Source organism: Symphalangus syndactylus, chromosome 19 (assembly GCF_028878055.3).
Source record: "Symphalangus syndactylus isolate Jambi chromosome 19, NHGRI_mSymSyn1-v2.1_pri, whole genome shotgun sequence".
NCBI lineage: Eukaryota > Metazoa > Chordata > Mammalia > Primates > Hylobatidae > Symphalangus > Symphalangus syndactylus.
In genome coordinates, this window is record NC_072434.2 from 88,763,833 (window position 1) to 88,786,691 (window position 22,859).

The 22,859-nt window shown below is 39.5% G+C and overlaps 1 protein-coding gene across 3 annotated transcripts in view; it reads right to left on the reverse strand.

The window, feature by feature from the left end:
* Positions 1-21,702, reverse strand: part of ADSS2 (adenylosuccinate synthase 2) — a 42,632-nt gene extending 20,930 nt beyond the window's left edge. Inside the window, exons 1-4 of one of the 3 annotated variants that reach the window (XM_055233572.2) lie at positions 21,422-21,702; positions 8,374-8,476; positions 7,534-7,602; positions 3,165-3,215 (exon numbers count right to left, since the gene is read on the reverse strand). In XM_055233572.2, the coding sequence (XP_055089547.1) occupies positions 3,165-3,215; positions 7,534-7,602; positions 8,374-8,476; positions 21,422-21,604 (406 nt within the window). In that variant the 5' untranslated portion in view covers positions 21,605-21,702. The remainder of the gene's footprint in view (positions 1-3,164; positions 3,216-7,533; positions 7,603-8,373; positions 8,477-21,421) is intronic. The other 2 variants (XM_055233571.2, XM_055233570.2) reach the window with 2 other exon arrangements.
* Positions 21,703-22,859: the final 1,157 nt, after the last annotated feature.

Sequence of the window (22,859 nt, forward strand, 5' to 3'; positions counted from 1 at the left end):
TCTAATACCTTAAATTACAATGGAGCTTACAGAACTGTCCGTTCAGTGCCATGGTGACGGGGAGTCTCTAGAGCAAAGATCAAAGTGGTTTCACAGCAACGATTCTCAGACAGTTTTCCAATCAGTTATTTGGTTTTTTAATGATACTATTTACTCCTTTTCACGATTACAGAATTGACTATACTAAAATGCATGTTTCTGGCTGGGCGGTGGCTCACGCCTGTAATTGGGAGGCCGAGTCAGGTGGATCATCTGAGGTCGGGAGTTCAAGACCAGCCTGGCCAACATGGTAAAACCCTGTCTCTACTAAAAACACACAAAAATAAGCCAGGCATGGTGGGACATGCCTGTAATCCCAGCTGCTCAGGAGGCTGAGGCACGAGAATCGCTTGAACCCAGGAGGTGGAGGTTGTAGTGAACCAAGATCATGCCACTGCACTCCCGCCTGGGTGACAGAATGAGACCCTGTCTCAAAAAAATAATAAAATAAAATAAAATAAAATAAAATAAAATAAAATAAAATAAAAAATATGTTTCTTATAAGACTTTTTAAGGACCCTAGGAAGTGAACCTTATAGGCTTTTAGTAACATACATTTTAAAGCACAACACATCCATTGTTACACATATTACTACTAACACCTAAATTTCAGTCTGAGCTTATCTTCTACAGGCTCAGTCCTCTGTCAGAAATACTTTCCTTTAAGGACATACATTTATGGGAAAAAATAATTAAAGAAATATAATTATAAATAAAATAATAATATTTATTTACATTTATTATGGTTAAACCACATTAGTTTCCTTTTACTCTAGGCCTTTTGACCCCTTCCCATTACTACTTTGTTGTTTTGTTTTGGTGATCTAAAGTAATTAAGTAACTTGCTTAAACTCTATGTCGTACCAAGGATGGAACTGTTAAGTGACAGACCCAAAGCAATTGCAATGAAGAAGGAAGATGGAGAATCCAGACAGGAACAGGGATATGTCTCTTAACACTATGCTCTTTCCAACAGGCTAATATCATCAGCACATATTTACATCTGCACATAGCCCAACTATCTGATTATATACACTGATGCTATACGTTATTCAAATGGCAGGCGTTAGGGATTATTCTGTTTTGCAATCCTAAATTGTGGTATGCTGATTAAGATACTGAATTTCACAGAGCAGACAACATAACAAAAAGCCATTAGAAAGTTCTGAAGATAAGCAGTGGTTTTTATCATCTAATGCAGCGCCTTGCTTTATCCACAACAAGAACAATGGATACCAAAAAGCTACACATAAAATCATGAAGGTAAAAGAAGATAAAGATGACTACTGGTAACAGAATAAATAAAGCTAATGAGTAGTAAGTGTAAGCAAACAGAAATGCTACAAAAGTACTTCACAAAAACATATTTTTCCTTACATATCTAGGAGATTGCCAGTAAGAAAGAATATTAGTAGGGCCGGATGCAGTGGCTCATGCCTGTAATCCCAGCACTTCGGGCGGCCAAGGTGGGCAGGTCACCTGAGGTCAGGAGTTCAAGACCAGCCTGACCAACATGTGAAACCCTGTCTCCACTAAAAATACAAAAATTAGCTGGGCATGGTGGCACACCTGTAATCCCAGCTACTCAGGAGGCTGAGGCAGAAGAATCACTTGAACCCAGGACGCAGAGGTTGCAGTGAGCTGAGATCACCCCACTGCACTCCAGCCTGGGTGACAAAGTGAGGCTCTGTCTAAAAAAAAAAAAGAATATTAGTAACACTCTATTGCTTCCTATATTATAGCACAATAGTGATATATAAGTTTAAAATTCAAGTTCTAAGATAAGCTAACAAACAAAATATAAACATTTTTAAAATCAGAAGCTTAAAATGGGCAACAAAAATGACAACTTTCTTCTTCTGAAAACCAAAACAAAACCCTTTTGTCCTTATCCAAATTGCATGTTATCATTTGGGACTGCAAAGCTTCTTTGTTTCCTTTGTTTTTTGTCTTGGTTATGCATCTATGCCATTAATTATTCTGGAAATAAAAAAGGTGTCTTTTAAATAGAAGTTTTACTGATAATATTTTCATAGTTTAAGTATAATCAGGTGAAATATAAACTACTCACAAGCTTACTTTATGTTAAATACAGAAGTATTCCACATTTTATCCAGTTACACTAACAAACAGCTATCAAAGTCTTTGTATTCAAGGATAACCAGTCTACTAATAGACAACATACAGGACAACAAATATTAACATAAAACTGTTTTTCAGTAAAAACAAAAAATTGTTCTTTTCAGACTTTACAGATTAAGAAGCCTGTGGCAAACAATGTAATGAAGAGGCCAGTTTCATACAAAAACTGTATGTTAATCCAATAGAGTTTACTTCAAATAAGTTACTTTATTGGGTTGCTAAGATAATACATAGGATTCAAGTCTGCGGCTGTTATCTGAAGGGACCGTTATTTGATTTCTGTGCTTGGCTGAGAAATACTGTAAGTATCTTGATGAGGCTGCCTTTTAAATAGAGGCCAGTGTTAAAACTAGAGCAGCTACTGCCACAGGACACATGCATATTTAAATACAATTTAAGAGTGCAGATCAATCACAGAGAAGTTTCCTACGTGGTTTTTACTTATTTCTTTTCTGGTTATTGTCTCTTAAATCATGTCACTGCTAATTAACAATTCCATTGGTTCTGAAAGAGAAAAATAACAGAGAAGAAAATCCCAAATTTATTGGTAGTGGTTGAAATTAGATTAGTCTGAACAAAATCTGAATCACTTAAAAAGCAATAACTATTACATTTTAGGCACAAAGAGTCACTCTATCTGCAAAACAGTACACTTACTTTTACAAGAATATTATGTGTACAAATAAATGTTCTTTCCATTTTGATGTGGCTTATTTTTAAATAGAATTAGAGATGTCTTATGAAATACTGCTTGTATTATAAATTTGCTTAGCTAATCGTTTTTTCAAACAGGTAAATTTCAGCCTAGACTTTGTTAAAAAAGAAAAAAATTAATAAGTCTTTTGTATTTAGAACTCAATTACTACAATCCATCCTACTTACACTAAATAAAAATAAAAGACAAAATTAGTTACTAAATACTTTCATTTGATAAATTTCTGATAAAAAGATAGTTACAAATAAATGCAATATATCCACCTTACCAATATGAGCTCTGTCAGATATAATAAGCCTTTTTTCCCAGCCTTCTAGTCCTAGAGAGAAAGGGAAAAAAGATATATTTAATTGAATATTTTGTATAGCAGTTTTAAAATCTTAATTTCTTTTTTTTTTAAACAGAGTCTCACTGTCTCACTCTGTCACCCAGGCTGGAGTGCAGTGGCGTGATCTCGGCTCACTGCAAGCTCCACCTCCCGGGCTCACTGCCATTCTCCTGCCTCAGCCTCCCGAGTAGTTGGGACTACAGGCACCTACCACCACACCGGCTAATTTTTTTTTGTATTTTTAGTAGAGATTGGGTTTCACCATGTTAGCCAAGATGGTCTCGATCTCCTGACCTCATGATCCGCCCGCCTCGGCCTAAGATCTTAATTTCTTTAGAAATATGTCTAGGCCAGGAGTGGTGGCTAATGCCTGTAATCCCAACACTGTGGGAGGCCAAGGCAGGTGGATCACTTGAGGCCAGGGGTTCGAGACCAGCCTGGGCAACATGGTAAAACCCCATCTTTACTAAAAATATGAAATTAGCTGGGCGTGGTGGTGGGTCCATCTAATCCCAGCTACTCGGGTAGCTGTGGCATGAGAATCACTTGAACCCGGGAGGCAGAGGTTGCAGTGAGCCAAGATTGTGCCACTACACTCCAGTGTAAGCGGTGGAGCGAGATGCTGTCTCACAAAAAAGGAAATACAATCTCTAAAAGTGTTTTTTACTGAAGCAATCACGTTTGTACCTTTTCTTCTGTATAGGATACATCATGTCTAACAAGAGTTTTCTCACATGTCATTCATTCCATACATAAATTCACTCATACGCTATCTTTCCAAATGTCTTGCTCTAAAAGCTCCAAATTCAAACCAGTCACATCCACATAAAATACTTCTAGGAATCCAAAAGGCAAATGGTAGAAAAACATCATGCTGGGGAGGTTAGGTACCTGGCCAGGAGAAATTTGTTAGGGGAGGTTAGGTACCTAGCAGGGAGAAATTTGACAGAAGGGAGTTAATTTTAGGAATGGCATCCTTTCCCAAAAGATAGTTATAACAAATATGGGCTGGGTGCGGTGCCTTAAGCCTGTAATCCCAGCACTTTGGGAGGCTAAGGCGGGCAGATCACCTGAGGTCAGGAGATCGAGACCATCCTGACCAACATGGTGAAACCCCGTCTCTACTAAAAATACAAAAATTAGCCGGGTACGTGGTGGCGGGCACCTGTAATCCCAGTACTCGGGAGGCTGAGGCAGGAGAATCACTTGAACCCGGGAGGCAGAGACTGCAGTGAGGTGAGATCGTGCCACTGCACTCCAGCCTGGCAACAGAGCAAGACTCCATCTTCAAAAAAAAAAAAAAAAAAAAAAAAAGTAAAGAAAATAAACTTTTTGACTAATTCTTCTAAAGTACTACTGTCAATTACTGTACTTACTACAGTGACGTGTGAGATATATCTGTCTCCCCATTTAACTGTGGAAGACCTAGAGGAGGGGCTGTCAGTTTTCATAGCACAGGGCCTGTTATCCAGTAAGTGGTTTTAAAAATTATTTTTGGCTGAGAGCAGTGGCCTATAATCCTAGCACTTTGGGGGACCAAGGCAGGAGGATTGCTTGAGGCCTGGAGTTTGAGACCAGCCTGGGTGACACAGAAAGACCCCATCTCTACAAAAAAAAAAAAAAAAATTAAAAAACCTAGCCAGGCATGGTGGCATGTGCCTACGGTCCCAGCTACTCGGGAGGCTGAAGCAGGAGGACTGCTTGAGCCCAGGAGGTAGAGGCTCACTACTGTGTTCACATCACTGCACTCCAGCATAGACGACAGAGCAAGACCGTGTCTCCAAAAAAACAAAAAAAGACACTTGAATGAACAAACAAATCCAAATCGATGTTTTTCTTTAAAGACAATACAAATTGCTAAACTGCAAACATTTCAAAACTAATCTTTAACAATGAAAAATTTGTTTTTACCTGAAGATTTGTTTTTAAAATATATTCCTTATAGATTAAGGAGGAGAACCTCCTTGGTAATGTGCTAAAAGGTAAACCTGGAACATTGAGCCTCCCCTCTCCAGCTGTTTTGACATACAAACATGTATTCTAAAGTTAGTTTCGGAGATGCAATAAAGACAACAGGACCACGAAATTCAGTAAAGTAGACAAAGAGCAGGGTTGGATAGGCTAGAAGGAAAAAGGGAGTAGGGCAAACTTATTAAAGGAGATAAGAGCAGAGAGCAGCATCAATATAAAAATCACAGACTAGGTCACAGGTAAAAACGCAGAAAGGAGAAAAGAGATGATAGCAAAGACAGGGTTCTATAAAATCACATTTAGTGGTTAAGAACACTTGAGGACAGATTGCTACTTTTAAACCTGAACAGGGCGGGGTGCGGTGGCTCACATCTGTAACCCCAGCACTTTGGGAGGCCGAGGCAGGCGGATCACAAAGTCAGGAGTTCGAGACCATCCTGGCTAACATGGTGAAACCCCTTCTCTACTAAAAATACAAAAAATTAGCTGGGCGTGGTGGCACGTGCCTATAGTCCCAGCTACTCGGAACACTGAGGCAGGAGAATCACCTGGACCCAGGAAGCAGAAGTTGCAGTAAGCCGAGATCACGCCACTGCACTGCAGCCTGGGTGACAGAGAGAGATTCCGTCTCCAAAAAACAAAACAAAACAACAACAACAAAAACCTGAACATACTATAACAGTAATTGAGTGTTTTAAATGTGAGCTAATCCAACGGGAAACTAACTATACTAATAATTTTCCTCAATTACGTATTACAAGTTGAGTCTCCTTTATTCCAAATAACAGAATATTTCAGATTTCAGATTTTTTTTGGACTTTGGAATATCTGCATATAAATAATGAGATCTCTACGGGGTGGGGCTCAAATACATACATGAAATTCATTTATGTTTCATATATACCTTATACACATCAATTGAGGCAATTTTATGCAATATTTTAAATAATTTTGTGCATGAAAAGTTTGTTTCCTCCTCCTCTTTCTCTTCCTCCATCCTCCTCCTCCTCCTCTACCTCCGTCCTTCTCTTCCTCCTCCTTCCTCCTCCTCCTCTACCTCCGTCCTTCCTCCTCCTCCTCTACCTCCGTCCTTCTCTTCCTCCTCCACCTCCGTCCTTCTCTTCCTCCTCCACCTCCGTCCTTCTCTTCCTCCTCCACCTCCATCCTCCTCTTCCTCCATCCTCCTCTTCCTCCTCCATCTGTGGTTGTTTACCAACACCAACATTCTTGACTCTGAATTTATATGCTACTGATAAGTAATCATTTCCTTACACTTATTCGCACACAAGTATTTAACAGTAAAAAATATGACATACCACCAATACAGTGGAAAAAATGTGTTCTGGGTAACTAAGCAGTACAGCAGCAGCACCGGAGTATCTGCATCAGCTGGCAAACAGCAGCAACAGCAAAGCAGGCTTCCAGTCTCCACCTGTATTCTACATTTCATTTATTACCACAGTTGGCACATCCAGCTAGTACACATGCCACTTTATTACCCTCTGTGGGCACGCTTGTGTGGGGGATTCTGGGCGTGCATGGAAAAGATATATGAAAGCTGAAAGGGGAGAAGGCCTCTTTTCCCCTGGAAACACTGAATAAACTGTGTGAGTACCTATGTTTGGACTGTGACTCGTTGCATGAGGTCGGATATGGAACTTTCCACTTGTGGTGTCATGTCTGTGTTCAAAAAGTTTCAGATTTTGGGAGCATTTTGGATTTCAGATTTTTGTATTATGGATGTTTAACCTGGATTTGTATTGTCAAATTCCCCTCACACCCTAATGAGACGGCCAAGGTTAATGTAAACACATCTCTAAAAATCCAAGAGATCAGGAAAGGCAAGAATCCAGGACTATTTATTTTAAGAAGATGGGCATGGATATGTTGTATCAAAGCAGGATTTACTTCATTTAGAAGGAGGGACCTAAACAATTCCCCTTACATCTGTGTAGCATGGGGGAAAAAAAAATTCCCTTTTATCCCTGAGTTGTAGCAATGAAAGGATAGCTCCAGATCCTCTAGAAAACAAGACTGACAGTGTGCAAACTCAGGAATTTCCTAGTTTTGCCACCCACATATTGTAATTCTAGCTACCTTAAGTTTGCAGATGACCAATGTGTAAAAAAATCAGGACTTAACACACTGACATAAGATGTTGGTCTTCTGTTTAAAACACTGTTTATAATGAATAAAACTTAATCACTAACATTAAAAATTTGCCTATAGTAGCCCGAAATTTTAAAGTATAAGACAAATATGTTGTTTGTCTGGCATAAGATCCTAATAAAACTTTACAAAGAACAACTGGTTACCAAGCAGACTCATTCTTTCATACCTTTTCCTTTTTGAACATTTTTCTCTGCTTCTTCAAACAATCCAGGTAGATGAATTACCACACCATTTCCTAAAGGAAAACCAACAAATCCCAACCATAAACATCCATAATTATAACTCAGACATATGTAACTTAAAGGACATTCTGATTTACCAGGGTGTTACCACATAAATGATTCCAAGTTTTACATAGCAGTATAATTTAAATACATAATGGAACATAATATAGTGAATATAAAATGCTAGAATTATACTCAATGAAGTTGAAAATTTCTTGGAAACAAAGTGAAATATGTTTTTGAAGGAAACTATGTAATTTTAAGCAAACGGAACATGGTCACAGTACACGCTAAATCAGTATCTTTCAAGTTGGGGAATCACACCCTATTAGTGGTCATAAATCAATTTAGTAGGTTGTGATAGGGATTTTTAAAAATTAAAAGGAGAGTAGAAAAGATCAGATTGCATCATTTGTTGTAAGGTTTCAAAATGAATTCATGAAGCTCTCGTATTTCTTACTATGAGTCATGGTTGAAAGTATTTGGGGAAAAAAAATTTGGAAAATTGATTCAATGATGTAATACTTCTTTACAGAATTAAGATTGTCAGTGAGCACAGATGAATGCAAAGTAATCATTCCAAAAAGCATTACTGTTAAAAGACCTTACAGTGACAAATAGCCAAAGTCATGTATATTCCAGAAGGTATCAAGGTCAAAATTAATAAGCCATCAATGAACCATCTGGTCAGTGAGAGATGAAATCAGTTTTGATGATAAAAAATAAATGCCATTATCAACTGGTGGGGGGGAATCTCCATGCAGTTCAGTTTATATACTTACCAATGAATGCAGTGACATTTGGATTAATTATTCCACTGGGTAAGAGATGAAAATCATATTCCACAGAATCCACAACAACTGTATGGCCAGCATTATTTCCTCCCTAAAATATAAGATAGGGGAAAATTGAGCCTGATGATAAATATGACAAATAACCTATCTCCCTCCAAAGTGAATTAATGACTTTCTGCCAAAAGGTCAGCCTAAGAGAGCCCAAATATTTGCCACCTCTACTGATTTGTAAAAGGCTTTAAAGTAGTTTGGCTGTCTCCTTTCCCCACTGTAGTACACTTGAGTGATTATCCTGAAAGAATATGGAAATTGGGGAATTCAGGTTTCTGAAAGACAAAAAATCATATTCCTTCTTAAAAGAGAGAAAAAAAGTAAAAAAAATACATAGAGCAATTAGTCTGTCTTTGGCTATGGAGGATTATGGCAATCTAACCATGATATTCCATCTGCACACACACAAAAAATCTCTTAAGATAGAAAAGAGTAATCTATCCAATTACCCCAACTTGATGTCAATATTCATATAATTCCCATCATCCTAAGAGTGTGTCACGCAACTCTGTGACCTGAAATTTGTATTCTTACATGGACTTAACAAGAATCTCCCCCAAATATTGGTTATCCTTGGCCTCTAATTTATAAACCAGTCTTGTAGGTTTGGTTAGTGACAGATCCCTAGAACCTGCTCATCTCTGGATAAAGTAATATCCTGGGTCAAGGAACTGCTAACACTGAGAATCATACTATAAACCCATGATGAAATGTCCATTCTATGAAGCTTATGCAGAAATAACAAAATGGAAAAAGACAAATTACAAAAATTAGGTACAAAGGAGACTAAATATTAAGTAACCAGATAACTTTTCTAATTAATAAGTTTAAAAAACATGGAAGAAAACACAAGTTTTCACACTTATGTCAGCTGATTACATATTATGTTTAAACTTCTATACAATATTAACACACTTTTAAAAGTGCACTTGGGATGTATTTGCAACAAACAAAAACTTTAACAACATCCTTCTATAACGTTAAAAAATACCAACCAAAACTATATTGCCTGAGAATGACTAGGCTGATCACGAGGCTATTTTTTTTCATTTTTAATTTTTGTTGCTACGTAGTAGTACATATATTTATGTGGTGCATGAGATATTTTGATACAAGCATATAAGTAATAATTATATCCAGGTAAATATGGTATCCATCACCTCAAGCATTTATCCTTTCATTGTGTTACAATCTAATTATACTCTGAGTTACTTAAAAATGTATAATAAATAAATTACTGTTGACTGTAGTCCCCTGTTGTGCTGTCAAATACTAGATGTATTTTTATCTAACTATATTTGTATACCCATTAACCATCTCCCCACCCCACACCCCACTCTTACCACTACCTTTTCCAGCGTTTGGTGACCATCCTTCTACTCTCCATGACTTCCACTGTTTTAATTTTTAGCTCCCACAAATAAGTGGGAACACGTGAAGTTTGTCTTTCTGTGCTTGGCTTACTTCACGTAATATAATGACCTCCAGTTTCATCCATGCTGTTGCAAATGACAGGATTTCATTCTTGTTTTGGTTCAACAGTACTCCACTTTGTTTATGTACCACATTTTCCTTATCTGCCTGGGTAACGCTGCGAATTATTCAAGGCTCATGGGCTTTTTAGCTAGTAGGTAATGAATCCTGCCAGAACTGGGTCCTTCCCTTCAAGGTAGCAACTTCCCTTCTGGCCCAGGGTATGTCTAGAAATTTGTCCTGGAACTAGGGCCTGTGATGGGGAACTCAGGACTCTGCCCAGTACCCTGTCCCTACTGTGGCTGGGATCCAAACTGCAAGACCAAATCCTCCTGACTCTTCCCTCTCCTCTCCTCAAGTGGAGGGAAGGAGCCTCTCCTGGAGCTGCATGCTGTGCTGCCTGGGGTTGGGGGAAGAGGGGCACAAGCACTCCCTTGGCTACCTTGGCTGGTGTCTCACTAGGTCACATGCCCCCAAGTCTACTGGCTCCAAGTCCAGCACAACACCAGGACTTGCCCAAGAATTGTAGTCTTTGTGGCCCAGACTATCTTCCAAATTTATTTAGGACCCCAGAGCACTTTAGCCTGTGCTGGCTAGGCTTGCTGGAACTTAGGTTCTGAATGCTAGGATGGGCAAGTCCCCTCTGGCTAGGGCTGATCTAAATGCTCCCTCCGTGGGCACTGGCTGAGTTCTGCCCAGTGTTGCTTTCTATTGTGACAAGGGCAGCACTGAGCTCCAATGCAAAGTCCTACGATCACTGCGTTCTCCTGCCTCTAAGCACACAGATTCTCTCTCAGCACCCCATGGTTGCTGGGGGTGGGGAAGGGGTGGTATTAGCAATTCAAGACTGTCTTTCCTACCCTCTTCCATGCCTCTTTCAGTGATAGGAAGTACTGTGATTGCTCACCTGATTTTTGGTTTTTATGAAGGTGATTTTTTGTGTGGATGGTTATTAAATCTGGTGTTCCTGTGGGAGAACAATTGGTAAAGGGTTCTGTCTGACCATCTTGCCCCATTGTGCCCAATTCACAAGGTTATTTTTAACAAATTGAATGTTACTACTTTTACCAAATCATCACCAATTATGAGGTCACAAAAATGCTAGAAAAATAGGCCCTGCTAAAAAAAATCTTATTATAAGTAATCTTGCAATAAATTTCCTGGTATATATTATTACTTCACACTTGTGTAATTTTATCATCAATTCTGATAGAATCCTAGGACATATATTATACACCAAAAGAACATTATTTATCTTTTTGTTTGTTTGTTTTTTGAGACGGAGTCTTGTTCTGTTGCCCAGGCTGGAGTGCAGTGGCGCGATCTCAGCTCACCGCAAACTCCGTCTCCCGGGTTCATATCATTCTCCTGTCTCAGCCCCCAAGTAGCTGGGACTACAGGTGCCCGCCGCCATGCCCAGCTAATTTTTTGTATTTTTAGTAGAGACGGGGTTTCACTGTGTTAGCCAGGATGGTCTCGATCTCCTGACCTTGTGATCTGCCCACCTCGGCCTCCCAAAGTGCTGGGATTACAGGCGTGAGCCACGGTGCCTGGCTAACTTAGTCTTTTAAAAATAACTCACAAGATAATTCTTATCTGGATTTCAGTTCCTCTTGTTACAAATTACTAAGTTTAATAAATTTTTACTAAGTTGTTATAAAGTATTTGGTAATTTTGAGACAACAAATAAGGTATTATTATCAAAGCCAAACCAGGTTTTTTAGAGATGGGGTCTCACTATAGCCCAAGCAGGCCTTGAATTCCTGGGCTCAAGCGATCCTCCTGTCTCAGCCTCCTGAGTCCCTGAGACCACATGTGCATGCCACCCTGCCCAGCTACAACCAGTTGATTTTTTTAAAACCAGTTTTTAGGCTGGGCACGGTGGCTCACACCTGTAATCCCAGCACTTTGGGAGGCCAAGGCGGGTAGATCACAAGGTCAGGAGACTGAGATCATCCTAGCCAACATGATGAAACCCTGTCTCTACTAAAAATACAAAAAATTAACTGGGCATGGTGGCGGGCGCCTGTAGTCCCAGCTACTCGGGAGGCCGAGGCAGAAGAAAGGCGTGAACCCAGGAGGTGGAGCTTGCAGTGAGCCAAGATCATGCCATTGCACTCCAGCCTGGACGACAGAACAAGACGCTGTCTCAAAAAAAAAAAAAAAAAAAAAAGTTTAAAAAAATTCACCATTTGCTCAAGGTTAAAAATAAACTACACTAATTTTTGGAGTAGACCCTTAAAGTAGGTCTCCTAATTTACACAAAATTACTTTTATAGATTTACCAATATAATCATTTGATGAATTATTATTTGACAATTATTACTGGTAGTGAATGACAAATGTTCTTACTGTGTAACAATAGCTTCCTCTCTTAGCTAATATTCTACCAAGACAGATAGTAATGATGGAATTAACCATAATAAAGAGATGATGGTTGCTCTACATACACACACACACACACACACACACACACACACACAATTTTTTAGGCAGATGGTTGTGATGGATGACTTTAGGGGGAAAAATTGGCTTAACTCCCTAAGTTTGTCCAAGTTTATAGGTAGCTCAGGCTGGAAAGTTCAGCAGTAAAAGACTTAAAGTCACACACACGGTGGTATAAAGTTTGCTCATTCAAATATTAGTTATTGAAAAATAATCAACATTTTTCAATAACCAGTATTATATTGATCATTATACGGTTTAAATACCATTTAAATTGTTTCAGTATGGAAATATGGTTAAATATACCCAGAAACACCCAAGATTATCCCACGTGGGATTTAGGGGAAAATATCTAAGTGCTTATTTATATTTGGTCACTAGTGCTCTGTGGGGCAGTTGGGGTATAACTTTTAATCTTGAAACGCACACTACGCAGAAGGGTCTTGAGGTGAACTGAGAAGGAGCTGCTCATAAGGAGTTTCTTGATGAGGTAATCTATATATGAAACAAGTTTTAGTATACTGTATTTTATAAAATGCAACAGATAAAGAAATTTGAAATGCCTATTTGGATGCTAACCTAAAGTATTCGGATTATGTAAATACGCAAAATTCGCCTTGGGAGCTCAGGCAATTGTCCTCAAACAGAGATTATACTGGTTCAAGGAGAGGTCACGTATTAGCAGACAGCAAAACAAAGAATTTCAAATATGAGCACCATAACCAAAAACAGTTTCAAATACGAGCACCCCCTCAGTCTCCCACCTACATATTATAAGGGCAGATGGAGCTGCTCCTACATGGGCCCATGGGCAGCTCTGTGTAGTATGTGCCAGGATGAGCAACAGCAAGGATGTGTTTGATTAATCATGTTTCATGATTCTCCCAAGTAGCACCGGGGAGGCCAGATAGTACCAAACAAATCATGGGAGATATTTTGTTGTTGTTGTTCTACTTCTAACGGAAACATACAATTTCCTTCTCAATCCAAATTTTCCACAAACCAAACTTGGTTAAGTTATCTCCCACAAAAGTATTAATCTTAGAATCACATTAACAGTTACACTACCTCCCTCCTGCTTCTTTGCCAAACTCCCATAACACTTACAGTCCCAGTCACTCTCGTAGCATTTAACAAATACTTTTCATTATCACAGCTGTATATTCTATATTACTTAACAAAAAAATAGAATATGTTCAATTAATAGTTATATAAACAAAGAGCTGTGGAATCTCAACGTTGTTTCTGGATCAATTATATCCAACAGGGAAAACATTTAGTAATAAATCTCAGATATAATTTTTTGAACTTTTTTTTCGTAGAAATAAGTCATATTTCTGAGTTGGTAAAATGCTTTTCTGAACAGACATTTTTGGTACCTGGCACAGTTAACCAAATGTCTGTCCATTTTTGTGTAGCCTTTATACAGTACAGATTTCACTGACGTCATCCTTGCATCTGAATATTAAAAACATTTGACATTGTTGTTTTCAGTCCTCACAACACCCCTATGAAGTAGGTGCTACTGACTCCATTCCACAGATGGGGAGGCCTAGGCACGGAAAGGTTTAGTGGCTCCTCACAAGCCACGTGGCAGGGAGGCGGAGTGGCAGAGTGGTGGAACGGCTCTCCAGCCCCGTGCTGACACCGCCTTCACATTCACACAACACCGCATGGCAGAATTTCAGGGTAAGGCCAATTTTTAAACCATTTTAATTCTGAAATATACCCCCCACCAACACCCCAAGAAACAAAAAACAGCATGAGTCCACAAGTAGCTATGTGGCAGGTTTCTCTGAGGAAAAGCATAAGCTTATAATGCCTTCTATGATGTTCTTCTTATATTAAATACCAAGAATAAATGCATGTTAATTTTATTAGGGTGAACAATAGATGAAAGAAAATTCAATTGCAGTCACAAAAGATCCCCTAATATAGTATATATTTTACCAATTTTCTTTGACTGCTATTCTTACATTAAGATGAAATACAAAGAAAATATTAAATAAGCTTCTTAATTACCAGGAAAAAATGTATCTCATCACAGAGCTATGAAATAAACTGGAGCATCATGATAGAAACAAAAAGCAGGACTAAAATTCTATGTTCTCAAAGCTGAAAAGCAAAGTTTCTGATGTACGCTTTTAGTTTTTACAATCAATACATAGCTAATTTTCATTATTTTAATTAAGGTTAAGATAATAAAAACCAATTTAACTCTATTTTTTCTTCCAGAAAAGCACTACAGGTCAATAGCATATTAGACTGTTGGAAAACAATTTATAAATAAGAACAATCCAGAACAAATGCTTCGTCATACCTTATTTTCCTATACAAAATTAACTCCAGGTTAGTTATAGCTTTTGTATGCTCAGTCCCCCTCCTTTTCCCTTACTTTGCAAATCATAAGAATCATCCCCCCAGCCACAGCGAACTGATCCAGGCAGGGAAACATGTTCCAACCTGAGCCAGTCAGCTCCTCTCCCTTGGGAATCTGAATTTGAGTATTGAGGAGGAAAGCAATAGCAGGCTGAGATGCCTGTCACCTGCGGGAAGCATCCTAAAGAAAAAGGCTGCCAGTTCTAGCTGCTGAGATTCCAGGAGCAGCCTTCGTCTCAGGCCACCAGCCTGCTCTTCCTTTAAACAAATCCCCATTTTGCTTGAGATAGTTTCGTTCCATTGCTTGCAAACAAAGAACACAAATGATTCACAAAACAAACTTACTACAACATAGTATATATACACCTTGCTGAGTTTACACCTTGTACTAGTGAAACTATTAAAATGATTAATTGCTAGATATTAATAACATTTTATGCTGTCAAGGACAATACTTTACAGCATTACTGCAGGATATAGGAATGATATAATAGTATTTAGTTATTTTGTAACTGTTCTCAGTTTTTCCATGCATTCCTTTTCTTCCTAATTTGATGTTAAGTTTAAGGAAGTTGGAAGACAAGTGTTTTGAATTTTCTTTCCATGACTCCTCAGAACCAGAGGCTGTCAAATCCAATTATAGAATAAAATTTTGGATCAAGAAATGCTAATATGTGTAAGCTTCTAGCTAAGAAGCTCCAAAGGTACAGGGCAGGTTAAAAAAAAAAAAAAAAGTTTGGAAAGGAATTAAATGATATTAGTCTACAAAAGTGACTCTTGATTCTTAACTTGGTTTTGCTACTGGGCCTTCTCCTTCCCCAAATCACTCCTTTCTTTGCTCCCCCAAGTGCATTCTGCTGTGGTAGAGAGATGAAGGAAGTGAATGATCCTCAGTGTTGTAAACCTGAAACAATGGTCTCTTTTCCAGAATACAGGCCCAAGCGTCAAGGGCTAACAATTTCATGCACAAAGCCCAGAGGCATTTTTCAGGCTAGTTAGGCCCTGTGTCTTATCTTTGTCCTTTTGCTTTGAATACATGAACAACGTACTGTAATCACAGAGCTCAAAATGAACATCAGGAAGTCAGTGACCACTATGGATTACAGTAGAGAGCAGTAATGTCTCAGATCCCATGCCCCTGAACTATTTCAGCAACCAAAAAAGGGTTGCTATTTTTTTTGTCTAATCTTCAAGCTTCTTAAGAGCCTTCTTTGGAGTCAATGTTTATTATCTATGCTGCTTTCAGGGTAAAGATTGTAAGATCTGTGTCTCCTCCTTTCCAGATGAAACATGTTACCATTCACCAAAACTAAAGCACTTATCAATCCACAGCAATAAAGCACTTATAAATGATGATTGTTCTTTCATGAAAGCCTTCACATAACTGCAATTAGCTTATGATTCCAAAGTAGAGCAGGTTAAGTTACTACCAGCAAGTTGATCAAATTTAACTATTCAGCAGTAACCAGACACACTAGATAGCAAGAGAAAAAAATATACAGGGTATCTAAATTTCTTTTTAGCAAAGATATCCCAGCTCAGTTATCCATTAAAGGTTTAAAGGTATCCACTTTACTTTGCATGATTATAGTTACCTTCTAGTTTCATACACACATAAATGTCACAAATGATGAAAACCTCAGATACCTTATATTTTAGACCTTACATTACTATTATGAAATAACTTCTCACAATCAAACTGGAAAGGGACTTTGCCTGAGAGGATCTTACATTCCTAATTAAGAAGCTTTAGACTCTGGGTACCAAACTCTAATATTCTTTCACACTCACCAAACCAGGGTCATAGATGAGAGCACAAGACACCCAACCAAAAATGTATAAACCAATGATGTCACACAGCTCTTTGTAAATGTTTGATAAAAATTCACCTAATTACATTCATGAAAATATTTTCTTAAAAACACACTGAAATTAAACTACAGACTTCAAGTCAAAAAAGTTTTCTCACTAATAAAATCCTTCCTTTAAAAAAGATGTTAAAACTTAATATAGACAAAAATCTCATTTTTAGAAATCTCATGGAGCCTCTTTTTAAAAAAGAATTTTATTATATGAATCAAATATAAATTTTGGTTCAATGTAAAGAACTATCCCATCCCAGAGCCAGAGTAGCCACAGGAACTCCCCTGCATTTATTGTTCTTTTCATTGCTTTCAGCAGGCAATACTGAATGTTGATGTTTCTGTTGATAAAAGTATTGCAATAGTCACCAATTTTAATTTATCAATATGTAGCTCATCCATACTAATCTTTGGTGTCAACATCTGACACAGTCCCTGAGAGATAAGATAGCTGGATTCGTATCCAGTTACAGCAAGAAAGCTATTAAATATGAATTTATTGGTTCATTCTAGATTTGCTCTAGGCAACAGTTTTCCTTAGAGATACTTGTAAATATCCAACAAACCCATCCATTCCCACCAAAGTTAAAGAAACAGAATAATTTTGATCAGACACCACTGAGATGGTCTCATACACATTTAAAAACTCATGCGACAAAAGTAGACCTGACAGGATACTGTATTTACTAACTGCAATAGGACATCCTCATTGACTGAACATTGAGATTTACTGTCCTCAGCGGGGAAAAACTAGTTACTAGAACCCTACATGGCATTCAATCGAAATATGTTGAGGAAATACATGAAAAAGGTATAAATATGTTACCTATTTTCTCCTAAAAACAAGAGATAAGATTTTAATATAAATGAAGCCTTTGAATGGTACAATGTAAAAAATTCCAGCTGAAAAACTAAGTAACAAATGTTAATCCAAGGAATGCTAGGAATTCCACCTTAAATGTATGCCCCAGTCAATTAAATTGTCCAGAGAGAGGTTAAAACAATTACAAGAAAGGGTTACTATCACTTATTTCAAATAAATTTCCAGGGGTGATCTTGCCACCCAGAATACATTGGTTGAGTATTTCCCTTCTGCTTCATATAGTGTTAGGTGCCACAGAATAAAAAAAGGAAGAAGTCCCCTTTTTGAGAAAATTTACATTCTAGTAGAGAAAGCACAGTAACCAAACAGAACAAGATTTAACCAAGTATAGTATAACAGACATTGGTAAATACTTATATACTAGGGAAATGCTATAAATGATATAAAAAGAATCAGAAGATGGAAATAGCAATTGTTATAAACCTGGAAGAATGGCTTACCTTAAATGCTAATTACCTACTATCCTTAAAATTATGGGAAGTAGTCTGGCAGATCATTTTAGCTGTACAAGGTTAAGGCATTAAATAATACTAACGTTATTTTCTTTTAAATTATCTTTCACCTTTTCTATTTCAAGGAGAAAGTTTCAGTTTGCTGCTGGTATGTCTTCTATGCTTCTTTAACACTGACTAATAGTGGTTTCAGATCTTCAGCAGATACTTGTATCTAGCTAGAAAATAGTAATATTTTTTCAGTATGTTTATTTTTATAGCAAGCTTTTATAAACATATATCAAGTGATGGGGTGTGCTTTCCCTTATAACTAACTTTAGTATTTTCTCTTTTTATTGACTTTAAAGCATCGGAGAGAAAACACAGGAAATACTGCTCTAGCCTTTCCTGATCACAGGCAACTTCAGGTGTGTCATTATAATCAAGACCACCAAAGTTACTTTCCTCAAGAACAATAAATAAGCCTTTGCTTAAAGCCTGCTATAAACTACTATAGTTCAGAAGTTTCTGTAGTTTCTACTCAGCAAAATAAAGAAAACAAAGCACAGTATTTTACTTTGAGAGAATTGGGGAAAAAACAGTATTAGGCTTCCTTTTGTGATGCCAGAAAGGGACTTTTTTGGTCCCATACTTTAACCCCTTGAGAAACTTATTAGACTAGTACCTTTCTCCATCCCGACCTTCTCAACACTTTTGCTTAAACAGCAGTTGTCCCCCAGATTGTGAGCTCCTTGTGGGCACAATCCCTGCCTTTTTCAGATTTTTGACTCCCAGGCTAAGTGATCCCCTGCAGATATTCAATGCTTACTAGATGAATGACCTATACCCAGGGTTGGGCCTCTATTTAATTCTTCTCTCTTCTTCTTAAAATAAATATTGATTTAAAATTAAGGCATCAGTAGCGGTTGTCCTTTGATGCAAGTCCTACATATTTATGGATCTGGGGAACCTACCAAGTTATAAATAACTCTCCATAAATCCTGAATCTGAACAACACAGGCCTTAAGCGCTGTAAGAGTGAAAACGCCACTAGGTTTGCATCTATTGTTTCCAAAAAGGCATTTTATATATTAAAATTTATCATTAAATGCGATGCCAGTTTTTCTTTTTAAAACTATATTTTATGTTGGGAGAAAGTCCTTACGATTCTGCTGGTGAAATATGGATACACTATGTGTACATCACTTCTGGAGAAACAGTGCTGAATAAAATTTGAACTCATGACATCAATATGGCAGAATATATTAAACTCTAACAAAGGACATATTTTCACTAACACACAAAACTTAAGACATCAAACAAGGCAATCCAAGCTCACAATGTCTTACTGTTGATTTTTTCCAGCTCTCTATACACACTCAGTAAGAACTTCAACATTCCAATTTTATAACCTAGGAGAACTTCATTAAGTAGATGCCAGATTACTAGGGCTAACCAAATAATACAAAGTTACCAAGGTAAATCACAAAAGAGATAATGCTTAAATCTATTCATTACTCATCTATTTTTTGCTAACAAGACTAATAAAGAATCCTAATGATACACTCTTAAAAGGCACTAGAAGAACATAAGGATTCTATAAGGAAGGGAGTTAAGTAAAAAATATACAGGTGAGGGAAGTCTGCCTAACAAGGCCCCTCATTTGTTTCTCCACTATCTTCAGCTAACATTTTAAAGCCAAACTTAGTTCCTTCTCAATCACTTCTCTAGACTTTCCAAGGGCATCAGATCAGGTTGGTCCATGACTTCAAGACTAATTTCTCGGTAACATTAGTAACACCTTCTCCAAGCTACAAACTACTTCTAATATTTCTCCATAGAATATTAAAATTGAGGAGCCTTTAGAATAAATACCATAATGGTTGTGTTCTCCAAACCTTCTTACAACCCATAGTGTAGCTCAACCTGAGCTATTTCCATATTAACGAGATGTCAAGACGTCAGTGAAGGAGATACACAGGCCTCAGCCTCTCTCCCCTTCTAGACAGCAAGAAAGTTCGGTATTCGGATACGTCTTCCCCACAGCATGACCAGATCTGAATGTAAGACAAAAGGTAGGTAAAGGCTGGATTTCTGGAGTATTTCCTAAGACAGTGCGGGGCAGGAATTTAATAGCAACACCCTGCAGATTGCTAAGGTACAAAGTGTGTTGCCAGAGGGGTGGAGAAATAATAGGCTGGAAGGGAAGGAGGGAGAGGTGGTAGTGACGGTTTCCTAAGAGGCAATTAGTGCAACAGCTATTTCAGAATGGGCAGGGTGGATTTCTAAATGAAAACAAAACAAAACGAAACAAGGTAAATCAGAGAATATTTGCAGTATTTGCATTTAGCTTTTTAATATACCTGTGATTTCATTGTTTCTGTATGCTCAAAATGGTATCAAGGGGGCCTATAACTTACTAGTACAGCATGGCACCATCATATCATGCCATGTATGTTCAAAAACAAATATTCTTGCAACCTAAACAGATAGCAGCTAACTTCAAATATTACATTATGCTTTGTTTTGAACGTGGTTATTGCTCATCTACTTAGAATTTTGAAACTGGAGAGGGTTATCTGAGAGCCTTTACAAAGGTCTTACCCTGTATGCTGCTTCAAAGGAAACGACAAATAGGAAGAAAGCTTACACTGAAAACCACGTGTCTCGCGTTAGAAGTATATTACCACCTCGTTTTCAGAAAGTTCACTTTCGATGTCACCTTAACAACGCAAATATTTATTTCTAAATACTCAATTTGACATCCATGTATTTACTTCCCTCACTTTTTTTGAAGAGAGAAGGGATTCCTTCCTCTGGGACCAAGTAGTAAAAGTAATTTCTCCTTAACTTTAATGTATGGAGCACACTGTAAAAACAAAAACAAAAATAAACTCAGGGCCCTAAAACAACAGTCCAAAGCCCAGAGGTGGGTGGGCTTGGATGTCAACAAAGTGCACCAGAGGAAGCAAAGCACTGCATGCCACGGTCCTGCAGATGGGGGATCGGTAAGTCTGATTTCAGGACGTTTCGAAACAACCCACTTCCACTCCGCCGCCCTGGGCGGCGTGGGGGGGCGGTGATGGGGGGGGTTCTGCCGTCGCGCCGGGTCTCCGCCCGCAGTCGGAAGAGTTGGGAGCAGGCCTCGGGCGGTAGCTCCTCAAACTCCGACCGCATCCCACCTCCACCCTGGCCTCAGTCCCGGGGCTGAGCACCACTCCCCAGACGCAAAACCGCAACTCCCAGACATCGCGCATCTCTCAAAGGCTCCCCGCCAGCCCACCTTTTCCTCCAGGGCCACCCCAAGTTTCACCCGACGCTCCCGGTCAGGGGTCCCCGACCTCCCGCCATTTCTCCACGTAGCCGCAGCTCAGGACAGGAGGAGAGAGGCTCAAGGTGACACCTCATTTTGACCAGTGGATCCGGGTTCTGGGTCCGAGTTCCTGGGCACCAGGGAGCCAGGCAGCCCGAGCTCTCGGCCCCGGCTTCCCATGAGAGGCCCGTCGCCTCACCTGGCAGCGGCACACGATGTCGGCGTCCTGCGCCAGCAGATCCACCACCTTCCCTTTGCCTTCGTCGCCCCACTGCGCACCGAGCACCACCGTCACTCGGTTTCCTCCGGGCGGCGCCCTGGGGCGGCCGCAATCGCCGTTGGGCAGGGAGGATGCCGCCGGGTAGGTCTCGGCGAACGCCATGGCTCCAGTGACGCGAGGAGAGCCCGAAGGAGAGGCGGCCGGCGAGGAGTGAGCGAACTGAACTGCTCTGCGGCCGCCAGCCACATGCAGAGGAAGAAGGAGCCAGAGACCGGCCCCGCCCCCGCCCCGCCGGGCCGCCACCCTCCAGCCAGTCCCCGCCCCGCTCTCCGCCACAGCCCGCTCAAGGGGGTACCATGACTGCCCCGCGCAGGCCGGCCTCGGCAGCACCGCCCGCAGGAAGAGGCCCTGGTGGCGGCAACGGCCGCCACCCCGGACCGAGGCCACGCCCCTTCTGCGGCCTGGCGCGCCACTCCTGTGCGAAGCTCTTCAGCGGAAAAGGCCAGGGGCGGGGCTTCGAAAGCGCTTCTCCTTCAGCACCCCGCCTACCCGCTCTACGTCTCGGTTTCAAACTGGAGAGGCGCGGAGGCGGGTGCGGAGCGTCGGACTACAACTCCCAGCATGCAACGCTCTGGGCTGCGGCGGTGTATTCTGGGGCCACTGTGTCTGCCATCTGCAGGTTTGTCTGGATTTGTCTCTATTAAGGAATGAATGTGTACAAAATATAAACTATGGAATTTCGCAGTACGAACAGCATAAAATCGGAACGTGTAAGTGTAGAATTGAAAATTAAAAGTCTGGAAGTAACAGAGATGGGGACAGTGATCAAAAAAGACAAAATTCAAAAGTAAGTCAATAAGATAAAGGACATGAGACCTGAAATCAATAGATCAAGTAAAGTCCTAATCCTCATTTTACACAGTAGTGACAATGGCTCAGAGAGGAGGAGTGGATTACGTATGTCGCATATAGTACATATATGCAGATATTGTCATGCACTTCTTTTTTTTTTTAATCCCCACAAACATATAAGGTAGGTGATCCTCTATTATCCTTATTTTACAGGATTTAAAAGCTGGGTAACTTGCCCTAGTGAGGCTTGAATTGGTACTTCGATAATCTGAGTCCAGAGCCCATGTCCTTCCTGTAGATTCCACTGTCTCTTGGTTACAGTTGTAACTAGATTCTGGTGTATACCTACTGTTCATCTAATGTCCTTTCGACTCCAACACGAATTAACTATGATGTTTAATTCTGATAAAAGGTGCTTCGAAAAAAAGTGGGAATGGAATCACATTATATGTACCATCTCCCAAATCACCTGTACATACTGTATGTTCACTAATGGTCCCTAGGGCACACTTTAGTATTTTATTTCTAGTCACTGAGTTAAGTCAGGAACATTGAGAACCTGCTG